The sequence below is a fragment of the Micropterus dolomieu genome, linkage group LG17 (genome assembly GCF_021292245.1).
Source record: "Micropterus dolomieu isolate WLL.071019.BEF.003 ecotype Adirondacks linkage group LG17, ASM2129224v1, whole genome shotgun sequence".
Taxonomy (NCBI): domain Eukaryota; kingdom Metazoa; phylum Chordata; class Actinopteri; order Centrarchiformes; family Centrarchidae; genus Micropterus; species Micropterus dolomieu.
In genome coordinates this window covers 5,420,218-5,441,819 of record NC_060166.1, presented here as the reverse complement: position 1 = coordinate 5,441,819, position 21,602 = coordinate 5,420,218, and the positions used below count along the sequence as shown (strand labels likewise).

At 40.4% G+C, this 21,602-nt stretch overlaps 1 protein-coding gene across 1 annotated transcript in view; it reads right to left on the bottom strand.

The window, feature by feature from the left end:
- The window catches only part of LOC123986015 (BCAS3 microtubule associated cell migration factor-like), a 290,707-nt gene that overhangs the window by 242,986 nt on the left and 26,119 nt on the right, over positions 1-21,602 (bottom strand). Inside the window, exons 3-6 of the mRNA XM_046074065.1 lie at positions 20,172-20,314; positions 19,848-19,946; positions 17,687-17,780; positions 1,317-1,450 (exon numbers count right to left, since the gene is read on the bottom strand). Of these exons, the coding sequence (XP_045930021.1) occupies positions 1,317-1,450; positions 17,687-17,780; positions 19,848-19,946; positions 20,172-20,314 (470 nt within the window). The remainder of the gene's footprint in view (positions 1-1,316; positions 1,451-17,686; positions 17,781-19,847; positions 19,947-20,171; positions 20,315-21,602) is intronic.

The following is a 21,602-nucleotide window of genomic DNA, read 5'->3' as shown; positions in this document are numbered from 1 at the left end:
CCGTAGAGAATAAACAGAAGGGAATTCACAAAGGAATTGATTGGGTAAATGACAGAAATCCAAACATGCCAAAAAAGGCAATGCCCAAAACTAATTAATGATCCTAAACCGGCTGCAAACATGTTGAAAAGTTAAACTAATAGAAACCAGTGGATACTTTTTGCAATGAAAAGCAATATTTCCCCCTGTCATTTAGCCATATTGCTAATGCAAATGGTGGTGTTTCCTATACTATGCTTATAACATGGCCATTTTTAAAAGAACAATGGTAGACTGTGAGTAAATCATCATCTGATTTATGAAATCTTCTTATAGTCAGCCCAATCAATAGTTGCGTTAACTTCACCAGTGTAATTCATATGTACTGTTGCAATGGTTAACTGTAGTTCCTAAAGAGTGGATCATAAGAACATATGTGGTCTGTCTGTTTTGATATACAGTTTTAAAATCTGTTTTACTTTGAAAAGGCACGATTCAGCCCACATCCATTTGAGTGCACATCCTGAGTGTTTCTACAGCATCTTAAGAGGGTGCTGGTGACAATACTGTATCTCTATGCAAAATACCTTTTGTTTGAGAAACCTGAAAGTCTAAAGCTTTAATCGTCCCATTAGTGTATTAATGTTTTACATGGAACCAGCAAAAGGTTTTTTTCACTGTTACCCATTCACGCTTCATATTAGAACATGTAATAATTTGTTCTTTTTTGTGAATCAGTGATTTAATGTCTTTCTTTTAATTTATTTCTCCCACAAACTGTCTCTGTTTTAAATGTTTAAATTTGGAAGGCACTGAATCCAGGCATAAAGAAAAACACTGCAACTGGACAGCTGACAGGAGGATCTTTGAAACTTCTACTACTGACAGAAAATCGATTGGGGATAAATCCCCCTTTAGTACTTGCACACCTGATACAAGTAGGTGTCAGGAAACCATCAAGTGTGTTGTGTGGGGGAAGAAGAGGGAGAAAGACACTAAATAATGCTGATTATCCAACTAGAGCAGAGAGTTTTGGTTTTTGGTATTTGCTCTACAAAAATGCAATCCATGTGCTGCTCTCTCTTTTGCTTGGTGTCATAACTCTTTTATTAACTCTTGCAAAGAGTCTTTTGTTTTTACGTGGATGGACCAGCATTACATAACGGACCTTGTTTTCATTCGTCTGTTATGATAAGATTTTACTTTATTACATCTGATGGGATGCAGCAACATATCTGGCAACATATTATCTGTAACAACTTACAACAACAACAACTAATTTGGAAGAGTGTGTGTATGTGTGTGTATGTGTGTGTGTGTGTGTGTGTGTCTCAGACCTTGGCCTCAGTTTCCCCACGATGCAGGGTATAGAGATGGTGAACAGCGCTCTGTGAGGACGCCCATGGGTGGGTGAGAATCTGGAAGACGTGAAAATCGTGGCCCAGAGTGTCGGCAGTCACCAGCAGCATTCCTACAATATACATACATACGATCATCAGAATTAGGAATCACTCCCACAGCTTCAACATAAACTAGTTAGAATCATCACAACTGTTACTGTTTATGTATTATTGTGGTCTTAGTTTCATTGCCCTATGAATTTAGAGGTTTTTATGTGTCATTTTTCCTTTCACATAAATGTATGCTTTACTTTATACAGGCTTCTGTATTGCATGCTTCAGTGAGTATGTGTCCGTAGTGTTTAATACTGCCATGTCAAGTACAGTCAATTGCAGTCAATACAATACAGTATGCATTAGCAATGGGATTTTTTAATTCCTCCTCTGCCTGCAGGTTTCCTAATTTAGTAATAGTATTTTTATTTGTATTGCAATTTAAATTTTGTTATGGTAGCATCAGGCCACGAACTACAGTTGTCAACTTGCCTTTTGGCCAAGTATGGTAGATTTATCAACAAAAATGAGCTCAACTAAAAATAGTACCAATAGGTAATGGTTGCAAAAGTCATCAGACTTAAAAATGTGTACTCAAATCACCCCACCAATTTTACACATCAATGTAGGATCAGGTGTTTTTAGAACTTGACTCGTTTTAGGGAGTAAAAGTGAGGATCTCAATCTCTGATACTCTTGTTAGTTACTAAACTATATAAGAGTAACATAGTAAATCAGATGAAAAAAAAGGTTTAGTTTTTATATTTTCTACTACCAGCTTCCTTGCCTAGACTTTCATTAGCCTTACCTGAAGTGCTTGCCTCAGGTCTTTATTTGGAACAGTCATCACAGCCATCACAGCACAAAATTGTAAGTCATAGTTACTCATGTCAGTTCATAACATACGTCTTTAAAACATATGTTTCTCACAGTCTTTGTGCAGAAATTCTACTTTAATAAATGTCTTCTATTATTTGAAGATAGTCTAAATGGTGCCAGTGTGTTTAAACTTGCCACTGGTACACTAGTAAACTGGTTAAAAGTCAGGCCAGTCAAAATCTTTAAACTGTATTTCATTTCGGAGGCTCACACAAAGGCAGCCAACACTACCAACTGTGTAGGAAACATGCTAGCCAGCATGACAGAATTACTGTGCCTTTAAAACAAACAAACCAGCCCATTAAAACAAAGCCAGCTATCGTTTGTCGCTGTCATAAAATGCAGCCTTCCCTCGCATGGTAGCTTGGTCTGGTTAAAAGCAAGACTCGAGTCGTGTGCTTCTTCAAGGACAGACAAGATGATGAGTGTCTGTAAAAGAGAGAATCTATGTATTCATACATCTGTGAATGGTCATGGGTGTGTGTGTGTGTATGCACATTGAGATTCACCAAAACACTGAACCACAGATCAGCACAAGGGTAACCCCCTCTGACAGGCCCATTCATTTGGTCCTGTTTTATTTGAAGCTCGTCAAACTGCAGAAAGTATAGGCCCTCACCATAAACAACATGCTCAACAAACCACACCAGAACAAACCCAGATCTGAACTGGCTTGGTTAGAAAAAAAACACTGTACTGCTTTTCAAGCGCAACCCAAAACCCATTCCCAGAAGCCTTCTGAGATGTTACAAACAAACCCGTAGATCGAGCAGTAACTCAAAATGTTGGAAATGCATCTCTGATACAGAGCGTAAGACTTGAAAAAAATGTCCGAATCTCTGTGTTTTTGACGACTCCAAGACATAAATGATATTACAGTAATTAGTCATTTTCCTCTGAGTTTTTCCCTATGGAACGTTTTATGTGGAGGCTGCAGTAGGTTTTAATTAGTGGCCCGGCTTTATTGGGTGGCATGTCAAATGTGAAAAGAGGAGGCTGGAATGGCATGAGATTAAAAGGATTCAGCAACACGTGTGAGGGAGATGGAAAACGTTCCCTCTCTGGGGAAAAAAAAAGTCAAGTGTGCTGCAAACTTTTATACATTCATTCAGAGTTGAAAGGTTTCCTTTTTTAAGACATGTGTATGACTGAAGACAGAACTGTTATATTTAAAGATGATGAAGAGGTGGAATGAGGGAGGTACAGAGTGGATGAGCGATGGGGTCATGCAGATTATCAGAGGTGGAGGGAGGCAAGCAGAAAAGAAGCCAAGTGAAGTGTGCATTAAGACAGTGGTTAGCTATTCATGCTGTATCAGAGCGACCAGAAAGCCAGAGAGCTAGGGCCCAGGGACTGTAAACTCTTGAAAACCCACGCCCCAAACGAGGTGCCAAGCCACAAGAAGCATTTGCGTCAACTGGGAATACAGAGAAAAAAGGGACGGGGCCCTTCTAATTATAGAGTCTGGAAACGGAAGCGCAGGGTGATTAGGAGTTGAGGCGCTGCGGTCTGTTTATCTGGGAGCTTCCTCTCGCTCTCGAACCCTTTCTCCCCCACACTCTACTCTTTCTTTCTTTCTTTCTTCCTCATCTCTCTGTTTTGGTCAGGCCCTGCCCACCCAGTGGCTATAGAGTCTGGCCCCTGGTTTTCTGACAGATGAAACTTGGCCGCTGTGTTCTGGTCAGCGCCAGCGTTTCTCTTCTGCTGATGGTAGAGTCTGGGCTCCAAAAAAGTAACTGCTCAGAAAGGCTGGAGAGCTTTATGAGTGTGAGTGCCCGAGGACTGGGGCTTTTGTGGCCTTGTTGAAATACAGAGGCCCTCGCCGAGAGGCGTCAGTCGGTTAGCTCGCGGGAAGGCCAAATTAAAAAGTAGCTGAGCCGTTCGGCGGGTGAAAAGAGAGGGTTTCGGGGAAACCAGAGGCTGGCTGGAGCAGGGTTTGACACGTCCTATTTATAACACCTCGTCCCATGGGTTACAGTGTTATTTACGATGTTTTAGTACCAAAATCGCTGGCACACGCACTTAGACATGCATTAAAGTGCAAGAGATGACCTCTAATTTGCCATGTGTGCAAGACATGCGTCTGTATGGGACATGAGGGACGTGATATAATCATTTCCATAAATATCTGCTTTTGCTTTCTGTTTTTTGTTAGTTTTTTTGTTGTTTTTTTTCAAAAAAATCGTTTTGTTTTGTTTTGCCGCAGGCTTTACCGTCCCATCTCTGACCATCCAAACAGAAAACATCTGCTCAATCCCATTAATAGTGGGAGGATGTTTCATTTACAAAGTGGTTGAGTTAGCTTTATTCCTGACAAAGGCAGCTGGGACAAGAGTGGGAGAGAGAGAGGGAAAGCAAAGAAAGAAATGGAGAGAGCAACAAAGAGGGCGGTGATTTCCCTACTTGGCAACACAAAATGCCACAACAAAACCGGTCCACTTTTTAATTAACAACACTAGGCTCAAAAAAAGCTTTGAAATCGGGAAAATCTAAAATTATAACCATGTGGAAGGCATAAAGCTTACAAGATGGAGAATTTGGGGGACTCAGATAGCTTTACTGTTACCAGGATGCATAAACTTCAGAGCAAATGAGCCTAACACACAAATGAAAGAGTATCCATCGTAAGACGAGGCTTTGTCTTCAGGGCTGCCAATTTGGGGAGAAGGACAGGACTTTTTGTGTCTGTATGTACTTAAACATATGCTGGGCATATACAATACAGAGACTGCATTCTGTATACAAAGCTAACGAAAGTGTTAGCGTTGCTACGGGTACTTCAACCACCTAGGAACCATTTGCGATTACTTCTCTACCCAGATTCCATTCCCATCATCCATCCACCTCCACTTCAACCCTCTACTACCCTCCAATACACCTACATGCATTTTTAAGACCTAACCTGATGAATTCAGTCAAGAAATCCTGAGGACTTTTCTTGGTGGAATGCCAAGGGTTTGGCCTTCAGACCACAGAATGTTCTGATGGTCACATCAGTAAAGTAATAGATTAATAGGTGTGTGTTCTCTTTTTAAACAGCGCAAATGTGGCTACTGTGCTAACTGAGGGAGGGAGGAGACCGGCCAAGTAATCCTCTCACCAGCACAGCACCACACTAATTTACGAGCAGTTTTATTTCCACTGGGCAGCAGGGTAGGCATTAGGGTTAGTCAGATGCTACCAGACCAAAATCAACCACCTAATATAAAAGAGAGGCTGCAGTCTAACTAATTACATATTTATTTTAGAAATTATAAACACAACCTGGTTTTATTTTTAGCTAGGAATTGAACAGGCATCTCTTCGTGTTTGTATACATGTTGTGTTATTATCTTCCTGCTTTCTAATTAAAAGTGCTACTTAGTTTAAATGTATTGTAAGTGACTTTTCAAGACTAGCAAGAGCCTAACCGACATTATTTTTCAGGGAGGATAACAAAAATATATACCAATATATGTTTGAGTAAAATAGTTTAAAACAATATATTGGTCAATATTCATTTTACACCACACAGACCCCTTAAAGGATAATTCTGGTTTGAAAGAACCTGATGTTTATTCTTTAAGTCATAATTTCTGTTACGATGACATAGCACTCTTCCTCGAGACCCTCAAATTTGGAAACATGACACATGTCAACTAGACAGGCTGTCAACAAGGCAACAGTGTAGTCAAATTATCTAAACCTATTTTTGGGAGGTGAAAATAAAATAGGTGCAACCAAAAATTTGGTAACAAGCCCTCATTGCACAGAAAACTACTAAAGTACTTCAGCCTAATGCTTGAATCAGAATGTCAGTCTCTAAATTGTTTTTTTTAACAGACAGTTTAGATATAATTTTGTCATGGGCCTTAATTTTCTCTTCCAAAAAGGTCTGGCTATGCCGGGAGTCTATTAACCTGTCTGATCATCTGACTACTTGTATGTCTTGACCTTCCTGACTTCTTTTTAACTTCATTGCAGCATTCCCTTTTCTCAGCAATTAACTCTGTGAGTGTAAAGAAAAAACAATGACCAAGCCTATGAAAATAAGAACTTTTTTGGTTTAATATACCTTTTGGGCAAAGACTGACCTGGCCATTTTACAGTTTGAAAACAAACTTGGGTGTGCACTCTTGTCATCAAACTATGTACCAGCATTGATGTTGTTAAATTACCTCAAACGAATCTGCTGATTTATATGCCAATACCAATGTATTTGTGATAATATCAGCCTGGATGATGTATTCGTACTGAATACTAATTTTACCCATAAATTAGGATCTAAGGTGAAGGCTGCAAAGAAAAACAGTGAAAACAACAGAGGCAAATAAGGGGAAAGGTGCTTATGTTTCATTTGATGTACAGCGGGCTGAAACCAAGGGTTGTGTTTTTCTACGCGCTTCACAGGCAGACCACCTGCGAGCACTTAGATATTAATAGATATGAAAAAAGGTGTGTTTGTGTGTCTAACCTAGCTTAGAAGCTGCCACTAGTTTGATATTACTATGCTGGAACGCCGGCTCTTTTAACAGGGCAAAACTCGCCTGGCTTTAAAGTCGTGCCGACACACAAGGGGCAGGCACCGTAGCGGTCAAGTTCACAAAGCGTGACTGTTCTCAAGGCAGAGCTCCAGGCTTGTTCTTTCATCACCTTAAGTGGAAAACACACTACTGCAATCTGTTTTTATGGAGCATTTACATATTTGCACACTTCCTGCAGGAATTGTTTAAAAGAGAGAGGTTTTCATTTTGTCATATGCCAGAAGGCTGTCCAATGTGTGCACCACAGGATGAACGGGCTGCATGAGGATGGGAAAGTGTCAAGGAAGCCTCTGTTCCTACTTCACCTGAAAGAGTTCATCTGCCAAAGCCACAACCCCAATTTACTGCCACTAATCCCAATTCCCAGTGAATCCTATTACTTTTACTTTGTTTTCTCCATGTGGTTTTCCAACATGGGACAAACATGTTCTCACAGCAGCTTAGGGAGAACTTTAACACCAACCTTCTTTTAATGCCATGTTTGAAAAGCCCCAAAACAAATTGCTCCCGTCCACAATCTCCTGATAAAGAATTTGGGACTGTCATCAGCATTTAATCCCCTTTCTGAGCAAACAAGCAGACAGTGAGGCTGGAGAGGTAAGCTCCTTGCATTTACACGGCCTCCTTTAAACTTCTCAGAGTTCTCTTCAGTTGTGTTAACTAATGAAAGCCCTTTGAACATTCACAGCTGCTGGTCGTGAGTAAAAAAAATTCACAGTGCTCTGATTGTCTATTGATATAAAAGAAAGATACTGGAAGGGGCTGTGTGCGTAACAGTAGAAGAAGTGAGACCATCCATTCCTTTTAAGGCTGCATGAGCAAGTTTAGTTCATTAGAATTTAGGTTTATGTGTAATAAATAAAGTTCTTGAATAGCAAAATCAGCATTTCTTGATTATAACATAGGCACATACTTGTTTCTCTCTGTCAAACTAGCAGCGCCATGGACCATCAGGCAACTTCTTTCGGAAGGAAGGATCGTTAGTCATAAGCAGAAACGTAAACTGCAACATGGACATGCATGCAGACTGAGTAGCAGGAGGGTCTGCCAGTCATGCAACTGGTGCTAGGATTTTCTTTTGGATATAAAGAAGTATGCACAATAATGACATCGTTGTAATTGCTGATACAGAACAGTAGGAGCTAAGGATGATGGTCAGTTTGTCTGTTCATCTGTTTATATAATATATTGGTTCATAGCAAAATATCTCAACATGAACTGACCAGAGTGTGATGAGATATCTAGTGTATAGGAGGATAAATATCCCACATCCTTTTTTGATGGCCTCCTGATTGTTCTTTTAGTGTTACAATAAGGCCAAGATTACACTTTGATAGAACAAATGTCAAAATAAAATGGGAAGATTAGGGGTGTGTAGAGACACTAAGCCTGCGAGACATCACGATACGCGATATTAGGTTCACGACAACGAGACCAAAAGATCCTTAAACATTGTTTTAAAGATATCTTCAATGCTGAGATATATGAGCAGGGGTGTGAGGGGGAACTCCCCCAGGAAATTTTGATCTTTAAGCAATTCATTTCCTGTATGTTTGTATTTATGTAAAAGGAAACACAACATTCAGCTGGCAGGTGACATAAAGCAGTGCCGCTCTCAGTCATTCTGTGCTGCATTCAGATCTGTTTCTCCTGTAGATCAAATTCTCTCATGTAATCATCCCTGCTGAGTCAACACATATGTAAGCATGATTTAGTCTTCCCTCCTCTTCTGTGATGTTCACAGGGAGAGAACGGAAAACTTGGCCAAAAAGAAACAAAGTTACTGACTGGTGCTGCGTGTTTTGTAATCAGTAGCTTTGTTTTTCTTTTAAGCTTAAGTTACTTTTTTGGACAATGCACATTTGTTTCGTCTATATTTTATTTGCATTGCGTGTTTTCTCAATGTGCAAATTAACCTTTCTAAAGACCTTTTCATTTCATCAACAAATTATGCTTTGGTGGAGACATGTCCCCAGCGTAAATGACACCTATGATTATGTATGGCAAAAAATATATTTGGGCCAGTGCACGTCATCTGGTCCTGCAATACCAAGTGTGGCCACAATGCTACATCCATCCATCCATCCATCGTCAACCGCTTATCCTATGTACAGGGTCGCAGGGCCACTATGCTACAGTTGCCTCAAAACCCAGCACTGTTCCAGGAGGCTCCAAGAGGCTCCAGGAGCCCACTGCTCTTTCCCTTAGAATTTACTGCCTGTATAGTTGTGGGAATAGCAACATTGTCAGTATGTTGTTTAATCTATCCAACACCTTTGCATTCTGAGTGTAATAAACAGTACACTGGCAGATTTTACACTTTAAGTCTAAATATGTTAATATGTTAAATGCTTTTATGTGTTTAATTTAAATGAATAGAATTACGAATTAAATAAAATTGCACATCAAGATTTTCAATCCGGGTCGCACATCTCTCTTACTCCTTTCCATGGTCACTGTTGCCAGTACAAACAAACTAGTGCTCAACTCATGGGAGCAAAAACTTAGCAACTCACTTCTTCCCCACCAAGCCACCCACCTACACACATACCATAGGGAAGTTACAAATGACCTGGGTTTTACCACACTGTGTGGGCTGTGAATGACTCCACACTGCTGAGGTGTCTGGTGTGTTACTGAGCATCTGGCATGGGGGGACTCGGGTGTGTCTTTCTCAGCCAAGTAGAGGTCCTGTGTCATGGTCACTGGCCAATCCAATTACTCTCCTTAGCCATGTAACCACTTCTTTACAGATTCAATTCTATTCTTAATTTTATGTGAATATTTTCTTGAAGCCTCACCTCTGCCATGTTATACTGAGTAAGCAATCTGCCTTCAATATTCAGTTTTTTTAATCTGGAAATTGGCAGTGTTTCTCACTCTCATCAGATGGATATCATCACCTCTTGGACATAGGGTGCTAGTAGTAGCAGGATGTACTTCCCTTTGTTTGGCTGTTAATTGAACTTTCTCAAGTTGGCATATATAACATTTCATAAGTTTTGGGTTGTTTAGGATAACCAGCGTCAGACAGTCTAGCAGTGCATTGTTTTGCACCATAATGTTCCTTAGCTGTATTGATCAGCTGTATTGTGCAATTACAGACATCTACACAGGCAACAAAATAAAAGCAAAACTTGATATTCAGGGCAATTCATCGCTTCTGGTCAGCCCTGGGTTAACTTGCAGAAACTCAAGAAATATATTGAGTTCACCTGTTCTTGTAGTTGAGATGTTGAATAATTTAATTGCCTCAAGTCAGATGAATGCAGTGGGTGGGACTAACAAGTTTCTCAAATGCAACATTTAACCAATATGACTTGCCTAAAATATGTCCATAACATGTCCACCTGTTCAGCGCAGGAAAGACTTTCTTACTGCCACTGTTTGATCAGTTATATGATCTGATCCCAGATATTACATCCCAATTTTGGCTGAGGGTCCATATCTCCATTTGAGTTTACTGATCAAACAAATACTAGTAAATAATAATAAAACATAACTAGGTCAAAACCTAGTATATGGCTAGACTGTGTACGGTCAATTATATTGTGGCCAAATTGGTAGTGTCTATAATGTTAATTCCTGGATCTTAAATGTTTATCTGCAATTTCCTGTAGTGGTTCCAGCAATATTTGTTCCTAAAGGCTACTGAAGTAGCATATCACATGACATGCTTAAGATACTTTTGTTTAAAAACATAGAAATACAGTTCAATGAAGAACAATGCTTTGTGTATCTTAGGATGTTTGTTTAGAAAGAGAACCTATAATAAAGCAAATTCTTTTCGATATGTTGAAGTTTGTTATATTATTTGATGAAATTGTTTCAGAGGTTTCAGTTGTATGTCGTATGCCAGCTAAGCTGAGCCTCGCTTTAATTTAAAGTTGGAGTGCAGGACTTCTACATATAAATGAATGTTGGTTACATTAAAGCCCTTGCCAAATGAGTCTACACAACAATGATAAAGCCTATAAATGCCATGTAAATCTCTCTGTATTCGTAGTACGTTTAAAATCTGGTGTCTGTGGCGACGTTCCCACGCTGGCGCACCGGCAGTGATGTGTTTTATGCCAACCAGCAACGATCGGTTTGCCAGAGCTGAAGGAGGAAGCAACCGTAGTGACAGCATGGCAGAGCCTGTACATCATAAGCACATAGAAAGTGTAATTACACTCATTGTCAGAAGGGGGAGACAAAAGTTGTGCAGTGAAGGTTTCATAAATTAAACAATATAACTTTACTGTATATACTGCTTTGTTGTTAGAAGGAGCAACCCATCTTATCCCCAGTCAAAATACTACAGAGAGAGCCCTGCAGAGTAGCTGTTGTAAATCACATCTGAGCCGGCAGTGAGTGCTAATTACTATCTTAGTGTGAAGACACAACTCAATCCATTCTAAATGTGTGGCTATAAACGTGTGGCTGAGTGATGCTGCATGCATGTGGGAATTCCCCTCGTGTTCAACATGTGCGTGTGGGTCCAGGGTTTTTCGGCGACGGCCTGGTTTCTTTCACACATCAGTAAGATGGAGAGACAGAGTTATTACACCATGGAGAGCAGCCTTCACGGCACAGCTGCCTCAATGGTCAGGCTCAACGGGCCAGGCTATTCATTAGACCAGCCTGTTACTAAACCAGGGATCTGGTTTATGGGACAGTTCCGTGTGGGGAAAGATTCAGTCTTGATTCATCTGCCATTACTCCTGGCTTTGATGGGGTATTCAGAACTTCCATATTCCAAACATTTAGACGACTGCACAAAAATCAAAGTTCTGATTCTGTGATAGCCTGCTGTGTTTTATGAGCCTGAAAAACTTAATGATAGAGATTCTTCATTCATTCTTCATTTGTAATTTACTTTAATGAAATTAATTGTTCTTATGTAATTTATTTGTAGCTTTGGCAATATTGTTGTTATACATTCATGCCAATAAAGCTGACTTGAATTTAATTTGAATTGAGATTCTTCTCAGCACAAGAGTGTACCTGCATCCAGTTTTAATACAATTCATAGTCAAAATATAGAACACAAGACGGTTGACTAATTCGGTTTTATCCTTGCAGAGATCAGAACATCCATACCCGACTTTTTTGGGAGCTAAGTAACATTATATTTTGCAGTTTAACATTATGTAGTATTATTTCAAAATAACAGCTTCAAAATCATTTTGATGATTCTCTATGATTGCCTCTTCGAAGAGTAGCACTTGGAAGTGGGACTATGTAAGATTAAAATAACGAGCAGGACATCGATTGCAAGAACAGCGTAATTCTTAGTGGCATCACAACACACCAACAAAACATTTCAGCAAGCAAACAATGAGAATAACACAAAAAGCATTAGTATGTACAATGTAAGTTCCTTGGAAGAAGCTAGCTCGGAATTCTCAGCATGGATATCAGGGCAGAGGCCGTGAAAAAGATGAAGAGGAAGAGAAAAAGAGTTTTCTTACATAATCTTGCTTTAAAGCCCCTTTTGCACACAAACTTCTTTATGTAAATGTGACAGCAATGTTCTAATTATACATTGTCAGTTGTGAATCAAAATTTTTTACTTAATAAAAAATGTATAATATATATATATATATATATCTATCTCGTGTGTGTGTGTGTATAATGTCTCTAATATTTTCTATTTTCCACCAACCATAAAAGCAGGACTAAAACTTGTAATGAATATGTACACATGGTGGTGTGATCTTTATCAGACTGAGTAGGACTCAAGAGAAAGAGGTTAGAGACAATATAGGGCAGTTGCTGGTGACTTGCAGTTGCTGGATCAATCACTCCATCTAGTGCCAGTCATAGTCAAAAGTAATGCACAAGCTGCTGGACAATCTCTCTGCCATCATAACATGAGTGTATTTTGACCTTGGCATTGTACCTAATAATCAAGTCAAGGATCGTTAAGGACGAGTGAAGAGGACGAGACGTGAAAGAAAACAAGCACACACACATTGCAGCTGTTAAAGAGAGCGCTTTGCCACTGCACTTCATCTGCGTCCCTCTAATTACACCACTAGGAATAGATCCACAGATCCACCGAAGCGCCAACCGCCACACCAAGAACTGGCGGCCACCGGTCCGCCCTCTGTAGAGCCGCCAACACACACAAGCCACTGGGGTTTCTTACATAACTCTTACCAGCCAAAACTTCTGGGCTTTCCAGGCTCCGTTTGAGTCATATCATTGTTTCCTGCTAAGTCTATCTTTCTTGTTTCTGCCATGTTGAGCTTGACCACTGTGAAGGGAGCCTCAGTAGGGCCAGGAAGGTAGTTCAGTAAAAGCCGCTTCCCTGAACTCTTTGGAAAGAGTTCACTTAGACCCAGACCAATGAACCCGTCACTCAGGATTTGGGCTCTGATCAAATCAAGAGGCCTCTCATTATGGGACACTCCACAGCAGGCAGCAGAAAGGAAAATGAATAAAAGAATAAACAATGATAAAAGTAGAACAGCAATCACAACAGTGGAAAACAGGAGTTTCAAGTTATGCTTGTGTGAAGATTCCTCCTAAACTCATTACACACCCTTGCTGCAATGAAAAATGGGAGGAAATCTAGATTTTTTGGCTACACTCCTGGTGCTGTTTTCAGTTGTAATTTAAACATTTATTAGCCCTTTAGATTTGGCTCACAGTAAATGAGTCAGAAAGATTAAAAGTGTGTTTGGAATTTGAAAGTTGATGGTGCCCTGTGGAAAGGGTCACTGGGGATTCTGTTGGCTGCCTCACTCTGCATTTACAAGTACACTGTGCTGTGCTATGTTGAGGAAGCACTTTTGTAGAAACCTAGCTTGGATGTTAAAGGAAAACTAGAACTACCTCCCCATGGTTGTATGTCTCCACCAACCAGTCAAGTTGCAGTTTACACCCATGTCTGTCCAGCCTCATACATGTAGTGATATCGGAAGAAACTGAACAAAAGGTACATAGTGTATTTTACATCTAATGGAAGTTATCACTATATTGATTATATATATTTATATATAATTCCAGTGAATATACACTGTGGACTGAAGATACACTGATTAATGAAGGATTATAACAGATGTACGTAGGGTCACCCACTAATCAGAAGGTTGGCAGTTCGATCTCAGGCTCTCTGCATATCGAAAGTGTCCTTGGGCAAGATACTGAACCCCAAAATGCTAGCAAAGGCTGAGCCATCAGTGTATGAATATATATTTGAATGGGGTGAATGTGACATGTAGTGTAGAGCACTTTGAGTCGTCAGAAGACTAAAAAGGTGCTATGCAAGTACACTCCATTGAATATTTACCATGTATTGGTTAATCAGGAACTTGCTTACTAAAATATGGATTCTTATAGAGTCAAGCTACACAAAACGTGGTGCTTTTGATTTCTCCTGGCATTTTTAGCTGTAGGTGACACTCATTCACTCGATCACTATTGGCTAGGCGTGCTCCAATATGTTGCTTGCTGTCACGTGATTCAGATGATAATCGAAATTCAGAATAAGGCAGGAAGTAAAAGGCTGAAAGAATGAGATGGAGGAAAGCCCGTACTGTGCTAGTTATTGTTTACATACTGTGGGGTCCCAGTCAACGTCTGTGTGGAATCAAGAATTGCCTGATTCTAAAAGTAACTAACTTGAGTTATGACAAAATCATGTTTTTTAAAGGTCACAGTAACCTTGACCTTTGATCACCAAATCAGTTGATCCTTTGAGCCAAATTTGAAGAAATTCCTTCAAGCTGTTCTCAAATCAATGTTCACTTTTAGTGATTATTCTGAACTTTTCGCCTTCTCTTTCCGTGAATAAATGTAGATTAGATATCATGTCTACTTCCTACTGAAAGGAGTAGTACTGTTAAAGATAAAAATATGTTTTATTCATTAAGCAAGTTTGTGTTAAGGTTGTGTTTTGTATGTGATTTTTGGTAAGGCTAGTGTGGGAGTAGGTGGAGACTCAACAACCGTCTGTCTTTGTTTGCAATATTATCCAGTTCCTGCTCAGACAGAGCTGCTGAGTTTAGTCATAAGTCTAGGTAAGTGAAGGATTCTTGGGGCTTGGAGGTCACGGGGTGAGAGCCATCTCTCAGCAGCTCCTTTATTAACTGCACATGCACACACAACACACACAGAATAAAATACATAAACACACACTTACACACACCATAGGAGGAACAGGAACATACCCAAGCTGACACTTTGCACAAACAGACTGATGAGGTAGCCTGTTCACACTTACAAAGCATCTACTGTCCCCTTCTTTTTGGGGTAGAGATCAGCAATGCTAACAAAGTGGGAAATTAGATGCCAGAGTAAAATAATATGCGGAGAAGGGAGTATAAGATACGTACACTGATTCATGCAGCATCAAAAGTAAAACCCTTTTATTTTTTCTTCCCCCAGTTGTCTCAATGGCCTGGTTGCCACTTGAGTGGCAGCATGTCTATTGACCGACAAGGCACAGAACCCTGCCGAACAGAAACTCTGGTGGAAATGTTGTGAAAGAGGAAAACCTACAAAACAACCAATTCCTTGCAATCGACTAGAGCCTGACACATATTGGTTTTTGGGGACCGATGCAGATATTAAAGTGAAAAAGAGCTATTCGTAAGCCAATATTTAGATTTCAAAATGATTTGGATAGCATATGCCTTTGCTGCATAAACTACACTGATATTAAAAGCTGTTAAGTACATGGGCTATAATACCTTTTCCTGAATGGATTATGTTAATAAAATAGATTACAGTATCAATAACTGAACATGTAAACAACTGAACATCAATAAATATTTGCTGCTGGAATATGCATTGTTTTCAAAAATCTATAAACAGAAAGAATAAGCATGTGTATTTTACTTTACACATAATCGGCCATAATTACCACTTGTAGCATATTCACATCTACTTTATCTCTTTACCAGCACTCTTTAAATTCTATCCAAAGCTTTGAGAAACTACTTCTCAACCACTATTTGTCTAAATTTAAAACATGCCGTCTATGATACTGCTGTTGAACGCATCTAATACTACACAACAGTCTACAACCTGCAACTTTGAGATTTCACACTAAGGTTTCACATTTGAAAGAGGAGCTAGATAACTTTGTAGACTAAAGCAATGTGCAGCGTAAGCTGCTGTAAGTGATGTTAGAGAATATTTAGAAGCGATGAAGTAGGGAGAAATGAGAGGACCGTTAGCTAGAACTGCTGAACTGTTTCAGAAATAAATCTACAATCAAGTTTGTCAGCAGCGTAACTCAACTACTGTAACATTAAACATAGCCTACTGCGGTTTAGGAGAAAACCAGGAGAGGGTAGTGAAAAACGGGACAGAAAATATGGTCACGAATGGAGTGGAGAAGTGATGAGCGCCAGGGCTGCAGCTAACGATGATTTCAGTAATCGAGTATTCTAGAGGTTATTTCATTGATTCCTTGAGTAATCTTATAAGAAGTAGCTACTTTAGCTTTGGGCGCGCCCCCTCCCCGCTGTACCAGGTCAGCTGTGTAATGACTGTGACGATGCTACCGAAGGTTGTTGTCTTAAAAGTTACTAGCACACTGTTCATAAAACATTTTTCTCAATGCACGTAGGCTTATTTGTTTTAAGGGCACATGCAAGACCCCAATGTGGGCGGAGATAATGAGCAGACTGTAGCGCACACAGAAGAGACCGTCACTTTCTTTGTTTTATTAAATCGCACAGTTTTTGTCGATATGTAATTGTACATGACAACATCACGATTGCAGTTTGATTAATCCTGGAGCCCTAGTCCCAGTAAATTAGTACTGGGAAATGCTGAGGTTTTGTAGAAAACACTGCTTTTGTCTAGCTGACCCAAAAACTTGTTAAGGCTGAGATGAAGCTAAGCCTAAAAACAATCTGACTGACAAGATTCTTCTGTAGGGATCCGTTTCCATTATAACTTAAGTCCAACATACTACCAGCAGCGACAATGTAATAAAACTGTATGTCAAAACTAAAATATGTTAAAAGATGACCCAGATTGGGAAGGTTAGGAATACCGAATAAATGTGGCACAGTTCACCTGCTTCACCAAACACAAACACCATTTATCAAACAAAACTTCATGAAATAAGCCTTTACTAAAGCATGTTTAGCCTAATTTGCAATTTTGCTTTATGAAATGCCTGTCAGGCCACTATAAAGACAGATCAATCAAACTGAGCTGGGAAGAAATTAAGGGAAGCATTATCCATACCTAAAAATATGCCAATATCTTTTCATCCAACTTCAAAAATGCCCATTTACAGTGTTTTCATTTTTATAGGTTTGTACAATGATTGTTAAGGCCTTTTGCATTATAAATAGTTATCCAATGTTAATATGCCCCACCCTGCAAGAAAAAGAGACTTATGATCCTTAGTCATAGCCTTCCATAACTCTTCCTGTTAATTAACCACACATGCTTATATAGATTTTTTAACCCCAATTAATAGACTTTTTATACTGATTAGGGTTGGGTATGGATTAACACTGTAGGCTTCTTTCAGTCTCTCTTTAAACCAAGGGGACCAGGATCTTTACAAAGAAAATCGATCAAATTTAGAATTTTAGGACTAGGGTGTGTGTGTGTGTGTGTGTGCGTGTGTATTTGCATGTGTTGCCGTGTCTTGAGGTTGGTGTAAAGGCATGTGTTGGGGAAACTGTGGCTAAACCCATCTGCATTGTGTACAATATGAATACAAACACTATGAATACATTTGGGTGAGTTGGCTGGTCCAGCTCTGTCTAAGAGACAAGATGAGGTGGCCACATGTGAGCCAAAAACCCACCATGTTACACTTGAATGGAAGTGCAGCTCTTTCCTTCTTTCTATGTCTTCCGAACTTTTATACAGTACTCCAGAGCTCCTTCCTCAAAAAAAAATGTGTGTGCGTGCATAAGTGAATGTAAGTGTGCGAGTGTGTCTTACCACTGGGGTTGAATTGCATGCAGGATATGGGTTTGTCATGGGCTGGGAAGTGAGCCACCACTCCCTCTCCGTCCGAGTCCTCACTCACCAAAACCTGGAGTATATATACACACGCACACACGCACACACCACCACACACACACACAAAGAAATTCATTTTCTAACAATGAGAACATTGAACTCACATCGGGACTTTCCCCTGCTCAAGGATTTCTCTTCACATTTTGGTTTGGTCTGATATCATCACCACACTCAGCAGTGTTCTTTGACATCACCCCACAGTGAAATATCTTGAAGTTAAAACTCATTTCAGAATGTGCCATTGCCCTCTTGTGGATAGCAAATAATTAGCATATTACCTGATAAGAAAGAAACAAAGAAACTTTAACTTTTCTTTAAAATCTCTCTCATTATAGTGCATCAAAGAAATCATTATCATAAAATCTGAGCTATATTCTATTAGTGCTAGTGCTTCAGTAAGTAGCTGTACTGAGACCAATGTGGATAGTATATGGTCCAACAACAGAGGCAACAATATAGACAAATTTACTTAATGGCAATAATGTGGCTTCTCACATGTGGCTTTGAAAATACCCTATGACAGTGGGTTTTCCCGTAAACAGGCAGAAACTGGCATCACATCTAGCTATAGTCTGTACTTCTGAAACTTGCCTAAGAAAATGAAATTATAAGTCACTTTGCACAACTAGAGGCTGCTCTTAAATCTCTGTATGAAGTATGTTACCAAGACTGGGGCGAATCTGACAAAGCTGAACAGAGACCAGGAGCTGGCAGAAAAGCCCTTTAGTCACAAAGAGAGACTAAGCCCAGACATGAGGCCACTTTGTGCACAAGTATATATGTGTGTGCGACAGAGAGAGAACATATACACAGGGTTAAAGGCCCCAGTGTTGCATTAACGATGTCAGGAAGGCTCGCTGAGCATTTTAAAAAGGAACTAGTCCAAACAAGAAACAGCCTCTAAAAACTAAGGGCTTCGTCTCAGACTACAAGCAAAAAAATAAGCAGGAAAAGAAAAGAAAAAAAAGGGGGAGAACAGAAAGAAAGAGGCTGGTGACATGAAGCAGATCACTTTTATTATGGTGCAGGCAGACAATGTTGTTCTGTGAGGGAATCCTGCTGGAGCCCTTTGAAACAAGGGTGTCCTCCAGAGAACCAAGCCCGTTACACAGGGGAGAGTGTGTGTGCCTGCAGTTCTAAATAAGGAATTTCAAAGGCTGGAAGATATGGGAATATCCTGCACTGCCCCACTGACATAGGAACTCACCTCTATCATATTCCTGCCTTTTCCTCATTTTTCTAAAAAAATCACCCCCCCGACCCTCCCAAACCTCCCTTCGCCATCCATTAATCCTCCACTCCTAGCTCTCCCCTCCCTGCCTGCCTGACCGAGTCAGTGTTTATGACCAGTGTACGGTTACAGTGTGTCGACTGGTGACAGAGTGCAGGCCTGCTTCTGAAGGCTTAGGTCCAGCTTATAAGACAACACACTTGCTACAGCGCAGCTACAGTCATGGTGTAGGAGAGAAGGAGAAGGCAGTGAGTGTTTGTGTGGTGACTACATCACTGATAAACTGTACTATGTATGCTAACACGCCTCATTTAAAATGTGACAGCTACTGCCGTGTGATTAATCATGGTCTGGAATGGCTGAGGAAAATTAAGGGGATAAAAGCTTTTAGCATTTCTTTAGAGATTAAGCGGAGATCCTGTTGAGGGCCACTGACATGGTTCAAACCATAACAGGGTTAGACCCAGATATTGGTATGTATTTTTTTCTGTATCCATGTATATGTACCTGGGTGGGCTTGTGTAGAATAATGTGGTTAAAAAAGTATACCACTATTTTATTTTATTTTTTGGCATTTAATTATTATTCTTTAACATTTTGATGGCTGCTTGCCTTTTGATAATTACCGGTCCACATCAATAATTACCAGCTATATATACATGTGTATGATTGTCCTCATTTATGATCCTAGCAGCCTGAGAGTAGAAGCTCTTCCTGAGCCTCAGTACTAACCTGAAATATATGGTACCAATTCTCCTAGCCTTATTCTTGCAGCGCCTGGTGTAAATATTGTTTAGGCAGGGCAGAGCACCTCCTACAGTATGTTCAGCTGAACAAACCACTCTTTACCAGGGCCTTGTGGTCCTGTTCGGCACTGTTTCTGTACCAGGCAGTGATGTTCCCTATCAGGACACTCCTGATGGTGCAAGGGTAGAAATTCCTCAGAATCTGATGGGATACCCAGAATTTCTTCAAGCAGTGAAACAGTCTCTGCCCTGCCTTTTTCACCACTGAGTCAGTATGCAGCACTCAAGTCAGGTCCTCGGTGAAGTGGACACAAAGGTACTTGAATCTGTCCACCCCATCCACCAAAGAACAGTTGATATTTAAGGGGACATAGTCCCTTCCCTGCTTCTATCCCAAGTCCACTATCAGCTCCTTAGTCTTGCTGACATTCAGGAGGAGTTTGTTATCCTGACAACAGCAGGTCAGGTCCTCTACTTCCCTCAGATAGGTCTTTTCACTGTTATCTGTGATCAGGCCTGCCACAGCTGTGTCGTCAGCAAACTTGATGGTTGTGTTGGAGTTGAAAATGGCTATACAGTCGTATGTGTACAGGGAGTATAGCAGGGGGCTCAAAACGCAGCCCTGGGGTGCTCTACTGTCAAGGATGAGGATGGAAGAGGTGTGTCCTCCCACCCACACCACCTGTGGTCTGCCCGTCAGGAAGTCAAAAATCCACATACACAGTTGGATGTTTAATCCCAGGTCCTTCAGCTTTGTGACAAGCCTGGAAGGAACTATGGTGTTAAATGCTATTAGTAGTGATAGCCAATGAACAGCAATGTAAAATAGGTTTCTTTTCTTGTCCGGATCACATAAGGTGGTGTGGAGAGTGTGTGCTATGGCAACTTGCATTGATTGGTTGGGACGGTAGGCAAACTGTAGCGGGTACAGTGTGCTGGGTAGTGAGGAGCATATGTAGTCCTCAACCAGCCGTTCAAAGCACTTCATCACTATAGAAATGAGTGCCACTGAGCGCTAGTCATTTATGCAGGCTGGTTTCTTGGGCACAGGAATGAAACTGGACTTCTTGAGGCAAGCAGGTACAACAGACTAAGCCAGGGACAAGTTGACTATAATTGTGAACACCGCCACTGGTTGGTCAGCACGCAGTTTGAGGACCCAGCCACTATAACATCTGGTCTTGCTGCTTTCTGTTATGGCAGAAAATTGTGTTCTCTTACATTTAATCTTTTATGTATGATCTTTTAATATTATCATTATTATTGTTATAGATATATATTGTGTTTTTATCCTTAACCTTTCCTCTCCTATACTCCTTATGTTAGTCTGTCCACATTTACTAGGGTTTAGGTCAGAGCTGTGAGATTGTTTTGGTGTTCCTCTCTTGTTGTTCCTCTCCTCTCATGGAATGTTCATTCAAAGCCGAGAGAGGATCTCTGTTGCCCAAAACATAGAAACCTAGACTGTGTAAATGATAATGCATCCCTTTGCTCGGGGCCAGACATCCAATGACGCCCTAGGCGGCAGGTCTTTGAAACAGCTGTATATGTTTTAGTACTTCTCTGTTTATTCTCTTTTGTTAAATAAATTCTTCAAAGACAACGGTTGGTTGTTACTCAATTCTTTGCTCAACCCCTCACCAGGAATATCATTTCCACTACACTTTCTTGGTGTGCCCATGCTTGAAAGCCCTCCTGACGTCATGTCCAGAAAGGGTGACAGGTGTGAAGGGTGCATCCACCCACCCATTAACCTGTGCTTCATCTGTTTTTGCTTGTTGGCTCATTTGCTAGAGATGCATCAGCTCTTGACAAGGCTCTTGTTTGTGTGTGTGCAGGAGTGGGGGTTCTATTTCTT